A 15308-nucleotide genomic window follows, 5' to 3' on the forward strand; every position below is an offset into this window, starting at 1 on the left:
TGAGTATCGCGTGAGTTATACTTTCTGTGAGTTATAGTTGAGCTATACTACCTGTCGATTAGTGTAACTCTCCTGCACAAAGCGAATTAGTGTATCTTTCATAAGTTTGTTCTAATAAATCTCTTCGAACTAAAATCAAACACTTTCAATACCAAGGCATATCCACTATAGAAGACGGCATGGTACCTCAACGGTCCGACATTGGCATTGATTGCACTGTATCGGTAGACAACAAGCAGGGCAGAAAAAGGGAAAATACTAAAAAACTGCGATTACTGGTTCTAACTCTTCAAAGAGAAGAAGAGACAGAATATTTTTAACGCTTTTTGTCAAATTTCCTTACACTAGAAAGCAGGAATTACGTGCGCTAAAATATTTTTTTTAAACCTTTTGCACAACAGAACACAAACCTGCAGTGTACCACGAAAATGTTGTATGTCGGCTGCAGGAGCGCTGCCATTGTTATTCGCTACTACTCGATATTGGCTAAGCAAACGTTCAGACTTCATAATATTACAGGCTGTATCATTGCACAAAATCGCTTTTAAGAAGATAAGTGAAACTATATCCAGAATTTATAAAATTAAAGGCTGTATCATTGCACAACACCGCTTTTAAGAGGATGAGTGGAAATATATCCAGTCACGATATTTTACAGAAAAAGAAAAAGCTCGAATATTCTTCTGAATTGGATCCTTGTTTTCGGTGACGTTTCTGGTACGAAGTGATAATAGAGGGCTTTCAGGGTTGAAATACCATTAATCATTGATGCACCTAATTATTATCTTAAAGCTAAAAAATGCAACGCAGTTTTTAAGATTCGACGGTTTGATATAGCTTAATCACTGCTTTGACGGGGTGTCTAAGTGCTCGGAGTAGATGAAATTGATTTTACAGTTTCTTATAGCAACCTGCATTCTACGTGTTAATTTAGAAATAGACCATCAGGAATAAAGTTCGAAATTACTATGAGGCTGCACATCTTATGAATATATATGACTCTTGACTCTTGTGAAGCCATTTGAAGACATATGTAATACAAACTTCTACCTGGAGTGGTTAGAAAATATAGGCAGGCCCCTAAAAACTTACCTCATGAGGCTGGACATGGTGTAAACGTCTTTGACCTTGCTCTGTTCCCTCCTAAATATTTGTGCCCGAGGAGACATGCCATGGCTGTAATAATTTCCGTATTTTTTTACCATGTCTGGTTGACCGCTGATGTTGAAGATGTCAGAAAAGAAGCTGAAATTTCAAGAAGGCTGATGAGGCGCCTAAAAATAAACTTCGAGGGGAGAGAACTAAATTTTGCGATACAGGCATTTGATTCAATGTGCAATAAAATTAAATATTAAGTAAATAAGAACTCATATATAACTACGTAAATATATTTTTCCCGGCGCTTTCCAGCTTTACTCTGGGCACCTAAGGTGAAATTTTTTCTCCTCTCGTTTAACAGTAATATTTGGTGCGCTCCAAAATTAGGCTCTCTTGACAAAAGGACACACGCTGCCAATCTACAATGAAAATGTACTTACGCGACATTGTAGCTTGGCCAGTACTTTTGATTTTGAAGGTATTCGCTCACATCTTTAATCCTCGTAATATTTCTGAAAAAAAAAAAAGAACAGTACGCGTTCGATCATAACCTTTTCCTTGCTGCAGATGATTTCGAACGTACGGCATCTGCTCGAGAATCCAGAGGGTATCTTTTCCGATGGCCGACCTGGGAGTAAAGAGCTTGTAATCCAACACCATCCACTGATTATTGTATCTAAGGGGAGAAAATAAATGTCAGCCAGCGTGGAAGACACAATCGATATTAGTTATATGAACTATTTGCATGCATTTATAAACAAATAGAGGTTTTATTAATTGCCGAGAACAATATGTCGCATATTATTTCCAAAGCTGATTATTTTTCATTCAACACGTTTTCTAAATTCATTGAATTATGTCGCACTTAAATCCAGAAGTTAATATACCTTTACTGTAAACTTGACACCTTCCTAATTATACCCAAAATGTCACTGGAAACGCAAACCCACACATCTGTTTTCATTTGAACTTCACGTCGAATTTATGTGCCAGTGGGGACTCTACATAAAAGTGCGTCTTCAATTTTACACCACCAGTGTACCGATGCCTTACTGTTAGCAAGAATGTCAATTGACGAAATAGAAAAAATAATGTCAGGCATAGAAAATGGTAGACGGACGTAGAACTCAAAGACATGTCTAATATGAAAAACTTGTGCTTATAAATTTAAAGCTAAAGGTTTCGCGCATCTTGCACCCGGAAGGGTGAATGACCCGAAACAGCACGTTACCAGTGCGGTACATTCATGCGTTTTATGATTTTGAGCGCACAATGACAACCAAGGATAAAAATTTCACCCTCCAGAAAAGGAAGGATTTAAAAAAAAAAAGTGAAAGACGTTTACGATTCTCTGTAATGACGAATTAGAGCGCAGCTGCTGAAGGAAGAGGGGAGGGTATGCCCCTCCTTCTCCTTCATATTCTCCCCTTCTCCTCCCCTGCCATTTAGTGGAACGTTTTACTAAACTTCATGCTACATTGAGCGGAAACAATTCCCCGCTAAATTTAGCGGGGAAACGTCTCATAATGCAACGCGCGCGGTTACGCCCATGCAACGCCGACGGCGACGCCGCTCAAGCCAGGAACGGTCGCGTAAGAGCTGCGCTTTAAAACGGGCTGCGTCAACCAATTTCAAGACCCGCTCCGCCACGTGACAGCCATGTGCTTTGTGAACTCAGCCAATCATGCGGCAACGTTACGTTCATAAATACCAAACTGCGCGTATAAAAATGTTTACAATTGAGTGATACTTCGCTAAAATAACATTAGCTGCTGAAACCTTTCGTCAAATAAAAGCTTGATACAATGTTGCTAACTCAAAAATCAAAATCCCGCAATAAGAATTCCGAAAAACCTTCTGAAACATCTGTTCAGGCGCATCCGAAGAAATACATCGTCAAACAAAATTACTGCTATAGGTAGTTTAAACGTAGTACGATAAAAATTTCCAATGACCCCTCAAAGTGTGCTGATGTTCACAGCGGTAGCTTCTGCGTTGTTGAAAGAACGTCTGAGGAGATTCGGCTGAAGCCGGTGTGCTGTACAATGATCGCGATTCATTCTCTCATTTCAGTGGAATCGGTATAGAAGATATGTGTAATTTAGGTGACGTGTGAACTGGTGTAAAAGCTGTGCGTAGTTTGGCTTCTTGCGCACTCGATGGAGGGAGCGAAACTACGTATGCGAACTTTGCTGTAGAGGCGCGGAAAGACACGCGAACGGAACCTGGGTGGCGACACTGGGGAGGCGGGAACGGGTGACCGCATAGCGTGACCAGTGGGTATTTTGTAATGGCGGGCCTGGGAGGGTGCGTGGATATAGCTGGGGAAACGAGGAGCGCTCTACCCGTAATCACGTGGGTTTTTCGGAACAGCAGAGGCCTAGAGGGGGAGGGGGGGGGGGGGAGGGGAGGTACAGAGAGCCTCGCCGTGTGTGAGATACCACAGGGAGAGGGAGAGCGATGTCTCTGCTGTAGTATGGGATTTTGGTTTCCTTCATGAGCATTTTCTGCGGGGAGGGGGTACTGACAGCTACCGCTTCAAATCACCTTAGAATGGAGCTATGTAGCTTGCTTGACTCAGATCGCCTCCATAACCGTAACAATGTTCACTGCATTATCTCATTGTTGACAGATGTTACCAGGTGTGTTACCTTCATATACCTACTGACGTAAACATCCATCTTCCGATCTTTAGTGAGGTTTAGTGACTAAATTTACATGCTTTCCGAAACGTTATACATTGTGTTTACTTTAACTTCGTACATATTGTTTGTTTTGAAGAAAAGGGAGTGAAAGTTGGACGAGTATCGCCCTTACTATATATTTATCAGGCTCAGCGGACATTAGATGAGGGGAAAATAATCATGGGAAGTTGAATAATGAAGTAGAAGATGTCAGTCAAGTTTTTAATGATTGGCTTTATGGGTCATCTGGAAATTGCAGTATTTCCGGCAATTACAATTAGAGGCCAGACCAATAAGAAGATTCCGCGAAAGTAAAATATTTTTTTTAGATTTTAATTCATATATTTTCGCGTTTTTATCCAGATTTAAAATTGCGGGCAAGAAGTGCGCCTCAAGCCCTGACCACAATGAAGACTAGAAGATTGACGTAGTCGTTTGAGTCACACCGTCACTTGTGTCGCCTGGATCGCTACGAAGCACACGCCTTCGATATAGTGACGACATGACTCTAGCGACTACGTCACTATTCTAAGCGTCATCCCGGGCACGGGTTGCAGGGCGCACATAGCTCTAAATTTTTTAATAGCTTTAAAAAACAAAATTTGCTGAACACTATCTGAAAAACAATTACATTTTTAAAATTTATTTTAATGGAGCTGGCCTCTAGTGACTATTTCCGTCAATAGAACCATTACAATAACCCTAAAATTACAGGTATATCAAAGTTAATTAACTGATTTTAGTACATTAGCATACTTACAATAATTATTATTGTATCACGTAATGTCCTCCGAGTCTGATCAATACTCGGTAAAAACGACACTGATCTAACTCTCATTATCTCTAAAAACAAATTTGCTTAACCTAAAGATGAAGCAACCTCTATTTCTAGTAGATGTATCTGACTAATCTAACTTCGCATGAAAATTCCAGTAACGAGTCTAGAAGTTTGAACTACTATAACCACCATGTTTTCTCAATTTTTGTGCATTTAGTTTACTGTTCGAATTCGATCGAGCAGACTCGGAAAACAAGTTCGTGCGTTCTCACACAAATCAGTTAAACGAATGATTCAAGGGTTGTAACCGTAACATTGAATAGCGTCGCAAAAGTTATTTTATTCAGACCAAATTTGTTGAGAGTAAGCAAAAATCACGACCGTATAACTCAGACTGACGACAAGAATGACGCTGTCTTTGTGATTGACAAATGAAAACTGTATCAGCGAACATGGCGAAAGCTGCTATAAAGTAAGGCGGCCGCCGACTGGAAATTTCTCCCGCAAGACAACTCGAAAACCGCTACATTCAGTGGAAGAACTGCTAAATTGTCATCGTTGTCTAAAACATTTTTGCTCTTTGCAGCTGGTAATGATGACCTGCATGGTTCGCTTATTCAGATGGGAGTGAAGAGACAGGTGCCCTATGAACCGAAGGATAGGACGAACTTTCTCTGTGCAGAGCCCGGGAGGAGACTTTCCTGCAACGCGAGAAAGGATCTAATCACGGAGATTGGTGAAAACAGCAAGGTCATAAGATTCACTCTGATAATTGACAGCTGCACGGAGATTTTGAGAACGTTAGGTAATGCTAAGCATGAAATTGCAAATCACGTTTGTTTTAAAGTTTAGATTTCATTTCTCCAGTAAAAATTAGTAATTGGTAACTGTCGGCTTTGAAGTAGGTACGGGGCTCCATTCATAATAAGCAAGAGCTATATTCCTGTTTGCGTTCTGTTCAGGATAATTTTTTATACCCAGCAGAGGGGAAGAAAATCAAACTCCGTAGGCACGGATTAAAGAAAAATTAAAGATGTGTTATTGGTTGTCACTTCTGGCCACGCTCTTCGTGTCTAAAATTAATATATTAATCCATAGAAGGGTATGCACTTGGGCTAGCTGGTGATACATGTTTGTGAGGGTAAAAGCGCTAAAAACAACGGACGAGTAAAAGAAACTCTAAAAGCGCTCTGTGATGTTCGTTTCTTTTACTCGTTCGTTGTTTTTAGCGCTCTTACACTCACAAATATTAAACCAACTCGTCGGCATGTATGTTTTAACCTAGGTAATATTTAAATTAAAGCACTAACTAAAAATACTTACGAGGTTTTAATAACTGCCACCCCCCCTTAAAAATAAAGCAAATTACATAATAACTTACACCTAGATATTGAGCGCGTGGAGAACTATGACGCATGCCAGCGAAGTTAGAAACCACGCAGGTATATGTGTTGCTGTGAGAATATCATTGAAGTTTAATAACAATTGATGATAATGCGAAAGCTAGCCTCTGCCTGCTAGTGGTACCCTTTAAATTGTTTTTTTTTTCGGCTCTTCGGAATTATTTTTTCGATCAAAAAGTCAGTGCACTCATTTGAGTATGAAAAATGTCTACATCAACTCCGTTTACACTAATGGGGCCTCTATGCGAGACTATGCAAACTCTCTATAATAGCATAGCATTTTTTATTTACCACAACTGTTCAAAGAATTGCAGATAAAAAGCAAGGAAAACTGTTGGACAACAATAGTGAACACTTCAATCGTATCAAGCCAGAACTACGTGAGATTCGTTTTTGCTCAATAAGTAGAGCACGCACGACGGTCATTAGGGATCACGAGGGATGTGTTTTGTGCCACTGTGGACCACGTGGTCCCGTGAGGTGACGCCAATTTATGGGACTTCGCGGTTTCATGCCATGGTGTCAGGTGACGCAGTGTCACGTACTCTGTGTCATTTGGCGCGATATTGTCACGGGTATAGAAACGTAGACTTACGTTGAAATTGACGTGAAACATTTAATCGGGCTAAATTCTGACAAACTAAATATAGACAACCAATTCTGCCTCAGCGACGCAAGGGAAGGCAAGTAATTTGTAGCAGTGCGAAACCACTTTTTATACACGCGCTGTGTCCAGGAATGTTCTAACCAGAACACACAAGAACTGACAAAAATAAACTGGAACTTTATAAAAACAAAATGCGTAAAAAAAGGAAATCCAGATCGGTTTTCTTAGCAAATAAAGAATAAAAATGGGACGATGGGATTGTTCGAAACCGGAATATTCACATGGTAATCCTTCGCAATGGAACACCAGTGCGCACGCGACATTATGCAATTAGTGGGAAAGGCTAGAAGAAAAATGTAAACAATTATTGGTATAAAACGCCTGCGGAACTTAGCGCTCAAAAAGCCATAACAATCCCTGTGACACATTTTATTTTAGCTATGCAGTGGAAAGAACAGCACAGCGATCATTAATACTATGAAATGTAATCCGACTCTAACCTAGGCAAACCCAGCGTTTACTTACGTGCCACTGTTCAATTTTCCAAAATAGTCAACCCATTGGGGACCCGTGACTGCCAGCCGGGTGGCAACCATGTCTCTAACCCAGGTGAGGGGAGCGCTGTCTGACCTCACCAAGTTCCACAGCCTGTCATTGTTGTTGTCTATTGAGGTTTCCGTGACTGCCTAAAATGGTAGTATATTATTTGCCACGTCAACAGATAAAAAAGGGGGTTGTAGAATGGTAGTTGCATATATTCCAGTAACGCAGCCAACATATTGTATGATGTAGTTCCAAAAAGGTTTGTACAGCGGAAATTATATATAGAGAAATTTTGTACTGAGAAATGATATATGAAGGCCACAACTCATCATCTATAATATTTTTTGCTCTATCCCCAAATGCCCAGCACAACTATTTTTATTTATGCAGCTACCATTGACGACTAAAATTGTAGTGATAGGCGTCATTTTCACGGTCTCTTCACGTGCCTCCTTTTTCAGATCGTGTTTAAATCCCAGCTAAAAACACCAGTCCGCAAGAAAAAAAAAGTTTTTTTTCAAATAATAGCAACAAATTTACTCATGCCGTACACGGATTATTTCAATACGTCAATCATTAAGTTCAAAACTTGGCGATTGCTTGCTCAAAGTGAAATAAGGTTATGCATATGTGTATATTTTGGAGCAGATTTCGAGAAACTTGCTTCAGTTATGTTGGCATAGTGCACCTGGTGAGCTCTTATTATATTTCGCGCACTAAATATTTCCCTTGCTCGTGGACGTTGCATGTGGTTTTCCCACGCCATACAAAGTTAGAAGAAGAAAATATATATTACTTTTTTTATAATTCTTGATTGTTTTGTTGCAAGGACACTTACCAGGCCAGTTGAGGCGAGATAAAAATCGTCAACAGAATCCAACTTTCCAGGGTATGAAGACATGCTGATGGTGTGACCAGGGATAGTTTCACCTGAAGAAAAAATAGGCATCACACTGTATACCTGTTGCGGTATTTTTGGTGCTAAAGAAAATAAGTTGTAAACAATTACCTGCCTAATAACTACATAACTGATGCAAATTAACTACGAGCATAAAATAATGGTATACAGTAAAGTTAAAAATAGATTAGTAAAACTTCAATTGCTGGCCTGTAGAGTGGATCTCTATCCTACGCTTTAGGAGTGACTGTCCAAGAACGGAAGAACAGTCTTTATTGGGTAAGCAGGCCAGAAAGTGGCGTGACAATATAAGATTATTACAGCTGCTAGCGTTTTACTGAACTTTCCCTAGGCAAATGCATTTATTCAGGAAAGCGTTTTGGCTCTATTTTGGCGAGCTGCCTCAAAATGTTCCAACGATAGATGTTGTGCACCACAGTGGTTTTGATATTGTAAGCCTTTGCATCATCAATTCATAGATTATTCTTAGTACCGTTCCTAAGTTCAACGACAGTTGAAAAGCAATCATTTAAGAATTTCTGAGTAGTGATAACTTCACATTTAACAATGAATCGTTGTAGGGAAATGCATAAGAAAATGACTAGCAGGTTGAGACCAGCTACTCTATTTTCCGGCATACAGTACGCGGACTATACACGTTTAAAAGTGTAAATTTTACCCGATGGGGACTATCACCAGGTACCCACTATACAAGTATTCGTTGTTTTGTTTTCTAGATCGTTGACTGTGACAAGACGTGTAGGATTTTATGAATAACGGAGTGTTTTAATACTGATTTATACTTGATTCAATATTTTCTGTTAGGTTACGCGGCACGCATTTGTCAAGATGAGCTGTGTAGGAGAATGTTTACGTTCAGACTTGGCACTAGGTGCAGACTATGCATGGCGTGCGGACTGTACACTAGGTGCGGACTATCTAAGGAAAATCTTTTATTTTTGACCCCAAATTTGCACCTGCGGAATATGGACCGAGTACGGACTATACTGGGGATATACGGTAAATGCATTTCGTTTGTTCTAAAATGGTAGAACTTGGAGGATCAGTCCTGTTTTGAAGCGTGAAACTGACCGAGATGTCTACCGTATTTACTCAAGTAATAGCCGCACTTAGGAACCAGAATAAGACCCCACACCCAAGGGCCCTGTTCAGCCTGGTAGCTGAACAGGGCCCTTGCGTCTACTTTCTCGAAAGGCACATATACAGCCAATTCTCGCGTTGCGGATAAATAACATAGCGAATAACTAGATCGAGAACAGGAGTCCCTATACAAATGCAATCTTCACAGATGGTATCTTCGCGAGAAGACGTTATCTCTGTCCAGTAAACCGCTGGAATCATGCTGTCGATCACGGTGATTGGCCATCCACGTGCTCTGCGGAAACGCTAACCCTCAGGTGTTCTTCATAAACAGTGCGGCTATTACTCGAGTAAATGCGGCCTAACCGACACAGGTATATAACCTTATGTTTCTAGCATGGCCTTTTAGGTACAAAATGCAGCCTGATCTTGAAAATAATGCGTTTGGAAAAGTTGAACTAGATGCACCCCCCAGACAAAGCAATGTCGCCAATAAGAAAACCCGCGGATTTACATCGCTGTCAAGGTAATTAATAGCGAATTCCAGTATTTGTCGGGGGCCTTTTTATTATGGCTATATTTACCCATGTTTCTACCCTTTTAAACAATATCTAGATCGAAATAGGATTTCAACATCAATTTTATCACAACTTTTTAATAACGGTTTAAATTCAAAGGCTCGGGATTACAATCAAGGAACTGGGAGGGTGAAAAATGGTGAGCGGGAAGTGAACGATACTGCCATGCCGTATGAATACTGGTTGTTTTCAGACTCGTGAAGGTTTTCCCTTATTATGATATGGCTGGCTGCAAGAGGAAACAATATTCGTTCAAACTCTCCATATTCATGAGCGACAGAACTTTTTTGAGGAATAAGGTAATCATCAATGAAAATGTTGGGAACGTATTCGAGCGTGCTGCACGCGTTGCCATCTCCAGCAGCAACTGCTCTGAAGCCAAACTCTAAAAGAAATGGCGCTTCACATCTGCATTCCTCAACGCTTTATCTTGGTTATTTACTTTGACTCTTAAAAGAAAGAAGGCGTGCAGGCGAGCGCGTGAAAATATGGAAAAACAGCGTTCCCAACATTATCTTTGGTGCGTGGGTTATTTAGCAAAATATTCACTGTTCGGTTGCATCGGGTTTTATTCTGGTTGCTCTAATGCCGCTTCCTTTACCACCAAATGTGGTGTTTTCATATAGAGAACACACAAAAAAATATCCTTGCATTTAGTTCCCGCAGGGATCTTGAGAAGCAGCTTCCTGCGATCTAGGGAACGAGCTGGACGAAGGACAAGTGTGAAAAACCTCTGGACCTAAAAATAGAGTCCGCGATCTGGCACTGAGCGTGGAATGAACGCGTAAAACGTAATACTGAGCGGCCTTCCATAAATTTTACTCTGGTGTGTAAGACCTACTCCACTCTCAATAGAGCCATTTGGCAACTCCGGGTCCGGCATTACCCTCAGAGATTACAAGCCAAACTCACAGATCGGTAGTGCACCAACTAGGTGCAACGAAAATATTGGAGTATTCGCATCCTCGAAGAAGAGAGGTAATTCTGCAGCGAAAGACTGAAATCCGCATGCAAAAGGTAAATATCATGTTGACTCGGCTATATAATGCCAGCAGACGCACACCGCCCATCTGCTTATTTCATTTTTCAAAACTTGTGTGACTGCTTCATGACGTATGCCACATGCTTATTTGCTAAAGGTTACATCACTGGTGCCGAAATAGAGCAACCGATTTCAAATGTTCATGTTGTCCGCACTAACCACCGGCAGGAGATCCCTCCCCTCCCCCCCCCCCCCCCCCCCCCCAATTTGTAGGCAAGACGTGGGAGCAAGCCATACCGATGATCGGTGAATGGCGTTTCAAAATATTTTTTTTTATATAACAATAAACCCTTTTGGCACAAAAAATTTCGACTGTTTAACTATTCTTTTATACAATGAAACCGTCGGAGTTCTCCGTCACTTAAAAGCGAAATCCTCCCACTGATGAGGCCGGAGAGAGCAGTATATTCAAAAACGAACAGGAATTCCATGGCAGGTGAGTATAGTGGGCAAATAAGCATCAGGCTCGTATAAAAGGGGGGAAGCACTTACTCGACTTCGACGATGTGAGGTGCCAGGGAAACGTGTACTTCTTTTCTATCCTGAGCATGCTTCGGTACAAAAACCACATGTTGTGGGCAAACAGGATGTCGTCATTGTCGGCCAGTACTTTGATGAGCACTGAGCACCTGGCTGTCTGGCCCATGCTGTACTCGTCAGGTAGTCTCTTTAGAACTCCCTCCAGGTCATTCAAGTCTCCATCGATGTTGAGGAACCTAAAAGTTCCCGAATATCATTCACTGTTTCTCCTTTGATATAGACGAGAAACTCGATTTGCAGTTGGTCTCCGCCGCTTTTCAATTATATTCGTGACACACGCTGGGCGCTAGTTGGTACAATTAATGTAGCGAAACCAGATTTGTATTTTCTAGGAAAAAGGTTGCTCTTGTGAATTTATAAATCTCACTACTAAAAAAGTAAATTCGATACACAGTTTATATCTTTTGACACATCAAAATAATTGCTGGTGTCCAATGTCCTTGCATATATAGTGTTAGAATTGCTCTTTAATAAAGAAGTTCCTTTCTTGAAGCTCCTCGAAATGCTGCAAAGTTCACATAAACTTTCAAGCTTAATAATCGGCCTGCGGAAAAGAGTATTTCGTTTCAAGGCCATGTATTCAACATTTGAGCCCGACTAATCAACACATTTCAATCGATTAATTGATCGATTAATCGCTCCCGTTAATGCAAGGCATATAGCGACAAAAAGGCAAGAGCAAAATGTTTCTGTGTTGCTTTTTTTCATAAAAAACGCCGAAATCTGCATTTTTTTCCTGGGAATAAACATGTACAGTTGAATACAGTCGAAAGATACACAGAGAATAGTATTCTTCCGGCGAAGTCATAGCACAAGGAGTTTTCTCGTCGTCTTCGACATGAAAATGAGCAATCGTGTTTCTTACTTCTTCACTATCCATGCGGCACTTTACAGGTTCTCGAGAGATGTTGCCCCCGGAGAGACATTCTTTTTTAATTACGGACACTTCTTCAGAACCGAAGAAGACCTGAGATCCCCACTGCGGTTCGCCATTCCGCAAGTCAGCTTTGAAACGATAGAGACACACCCCGGCTTTCCCACTAGCCAGTCGACACCTACACCTGTCTCTACTAAACCCCTACAATTATGCCACAAACTGGGTGCGCAGACAGGTTAATAAACGAAAAGTTACCGCACTTTGTCCGTCTTGGGAAAGTCTCTGTCGGCCGCACACCCGTGGTGTTTTAGGAGCGCGCTCTCTGCGCTGGACTAGCTGGAGACCGCGCTCGCGACAGACGCCAAGAAAACATGATAGACTTTTCCTAAATTGGGCACGGCCTTCTTGCTGGAACCAGCCCGGCCTTAGACATGACTGATATTTTTCTTGGTAGTGAATTTTCTGCTGAAGAACAAGGTAGTATTTGCGTTCTAAAAATAAAAATGCAGGGTGAAAACAAAATAAAAATTGTAAAAACTTTTTTTTACCGCGTTGAAAATTCAAGCCAATTTATCCACTAAAGAATTTTAATCGGGATTAGAGCATTCATTGAATAATTATTACATTGCTTTCTTAGGATCCCTTCTTCAACTAGCTCAAAACGCTTGAAGCCTTAAAATAAACTACATCATTGATATACTCTCTCACTGAAGGTGTCCTAAATACATTAGGAGAATAAATCCAGATGAACACGTCAAGCGTTTCGCGCAAAACAACTCCAGAGCGAAGGCACGGTAAATCAAGTTCCACGACGGGTTACATACTTTTCAGCTCAGAATATTTATTACGAGTTTCGATATTATCTATATTACGTTATGTGTGTGGGTAATTTGCCGCATTTTGACGCAACAACTAAATAAAGCACATAGCTGAGACACGAGTACTCTATCAGCTTTCGGTTCAATTTTACTTCAGTCAAGACATCATCTAAAAAAATAATTTGCTATCATACTATACATGGTGTCCGCGAATAAGTTACAGGGTTCTTTTCACCGCAAAATAAACTACGCTTGGCCGAACGCTCATTCACCGCCCGAAGGCAGCGCTAGAGGTTTGAACCAGATGCCAAAGTTTGAGCCCGAACCGATGTCTTATTCAAAATTTATAAGTGATTTTCTCAAAATTTCAGTGGGAAAATCCGGTCCATTTTTTCCCGTTTTCAGTTTCTGTCGCTATAGAGCTCTGTATATTCGAGGGCATAGTTTAATTTTGCGTTAAAAAGAACCCTGTAATCTTATTTTTTTTCGGGGAGGGGGGGGGGGAATTGTATATACATATTAGCAAAAAGAAAAGAAAACCCAGAAGAGTCCCAGTTCTTTAACATGTTGAGTGATTACGTGTTTTAAGGGAGGACTCATAACTGTAAAATACTGAGTGCTCTAAGGGACCTGACTTGCATGATAATCTCTATATGCCCAGTTGTGGGGTTGCTGTTCACAAGTAATATGCGAGTAATGTTTTCAACCTACAGTGCTCTGGTGACGTTCAAGCACTCGTTCGATACGTTCAGGGTCTTGTTTTCGAAGTGATCACTCAAGCCGGCAAGCTGTTTCATCTGCAAATGAACCTGTCGGGTGGAAAAAAAAAACATTTTCAAAAAGGCGGCATTTTTAGTCTACGCTGAAATGAAATTTTCAGGTACCAGGAAATGTAGTCGCACCAAATTGGGAAAATGGAAGTGGAAATCAATACTTGTATTAGGAAAAAATAAGTTACTGATTCCTAATGTTTTTTCTTGTTTTTTTTACGCAGGTAAATCAGCCACTACCATTCATACGCGGACAAAGTAAAAAAAAATATTTTCCTTTGTTCTGTTCTTCTTTTTAGTTTTGGTCGGACTTTTGATGATTTAAAACTGCCACCTACATAGATACACCCTGTAACCCTAGCAGTGCATACCAATGCTTTGTTTATCTTCTTCAAGCCTGGAGAATTCAAATTGTTTTGCAAGACCTCGGCTACGACCACATGGCTTCTAGCATATTCTTCTTTTTCATTCCAGTTTCAACGACGTGCGTGCGTTTTTATAAACCAGAATCTCAATTTTGACATACTTACATTTGTGTTATGGCTATGCTAACTATTTACAAAATGCATTTACTGTTTTTCTTTAGGGACGCATTTGATTTTCAAAAACATTCGGCCACAGAATCCAACCTATTTTGACGCGTGCCGAAAGAGAAAAAAACTGGGAAGTATCTCCACGAGCGAAACTAATCTGGTGGATCGATAGCGTTAGTATGTAACAGGCGTATATAACTATCGGCTTTGTAGTACCACCCTAAGTCACGAAATGCCAAGTTTTGTTTCGGGTACAAAATCTAAAACTGGAAACCGCCTACATTTACCCCTCGCACCTCAAAAACAATAAATTACACATAATGAACCCCTGCACGCCTATCGCAAGATAGGTTTCTCATTCTCATTCTCCAACAAAAATAAATTGTGCAGTCGTGTGTTAATCCAGACTATGATGCTTGGAGCAAGTCTTTGACTGGTGTATCCAGCGTCCTCTGCTCCCCATACATCAGTAGTGGTCCCGAAGTAGCAACAAATGACGTCACAGAAGCCGAATTGTCACGCTGTTGCATGTCGCGATCTTGGCGGTTGGTCGTAGAAGTGCTAACGAGAAGCTGCGAGTAGCGCAACCGAACGCGAGTGTCGCTGTCGTCGTGGCGTCCCAACTTCAGACTGCCGAAGCTTCTGTGGACTGTCACACTGGAGAGCGACAGGCTGCAGCAGAACAGGCGTCTGCCACATACACCCCAGCTATTGAGACGCCGCCAGGATCGCGACTAGCGACAGCCTGACACTTCTATGACGTCAGCAGGCGGAAAGCGAGGGACTATCTTTTCGACGCGGAAAACACACTAATCGGAGACATGTTCCAGGAGCCATATCCACAGTAGTCACAGCGATAACTGCGACAAGTCACGTCCAAGTCTACCAGTAATGGCGTCGGGTCCACGCACCCTGTGATGCGTGAGCAAAAGTGTTTGGAACAAAATATACATCCGTTTTGCTCCGAACACGTTTGTTTTGTTTTATTTGGTTCCGAACTCATTGTTTCTTTCTGTTGTTCGTTTTTTTTTGTTTCGG

General features: G+C 41.1%; 1 protein-coding gene across 1 annotated transcript in view; it reads right to left on the reverse strand.

Moving 5' to 3' along the window:
* The window catches only part of LOC8039971 (putative phospholipase B-like 2), a 45475-nt gene that overhangs the window by 7261 nt on the left and 22906 nt on the right, over positions 1-15308 (reverse strand). Inside the window, exons 3-9 of the mRNA XM_040213529.1 lie at positions 13679-13776; positions 11225-11448; positions 7952-8043; positions 7096-7256; positions 1682-1774; positions 1539-1610; positions 1093-1245 (exon numbers count right to left, since the gene is read on the reverse strand). Coding sequence (XP_040069463.1) covers positions 1093-1245; positions 1539-1610; positions 1682-1774; positions 7096-7256; positions 7952-8043; positions 11225-11448; positions 13679-13776 — 893 coding nt within the window. The remainder of the gene's footprint in view (positions 1-1092; positions 1246-1538; positions 1611-1681; positions 1775-7095; positions 7257-7951; positions 8044-11224; positions 11449-13678; positions 13777-15308) is intronic.

The sequence above is a fragment of the Ixodes scapularis genome, unplaced genomic scaffold (assembly GCF_016920785.2).
Source record: "Ixodes scapularis isolate PalLabHiFi unplaced genomic scaffold, ASM1692078v2 PGA_scaffold1__304_contigs__length_218370807, whole genome shotgun sequence".
Classification (NCBI taxonomy): Eukaryota; Metazoa; Arthropoda; class Arachnida; order Ixodida; family Ixodidae; genus Ixodes; species Ixodes scapularis.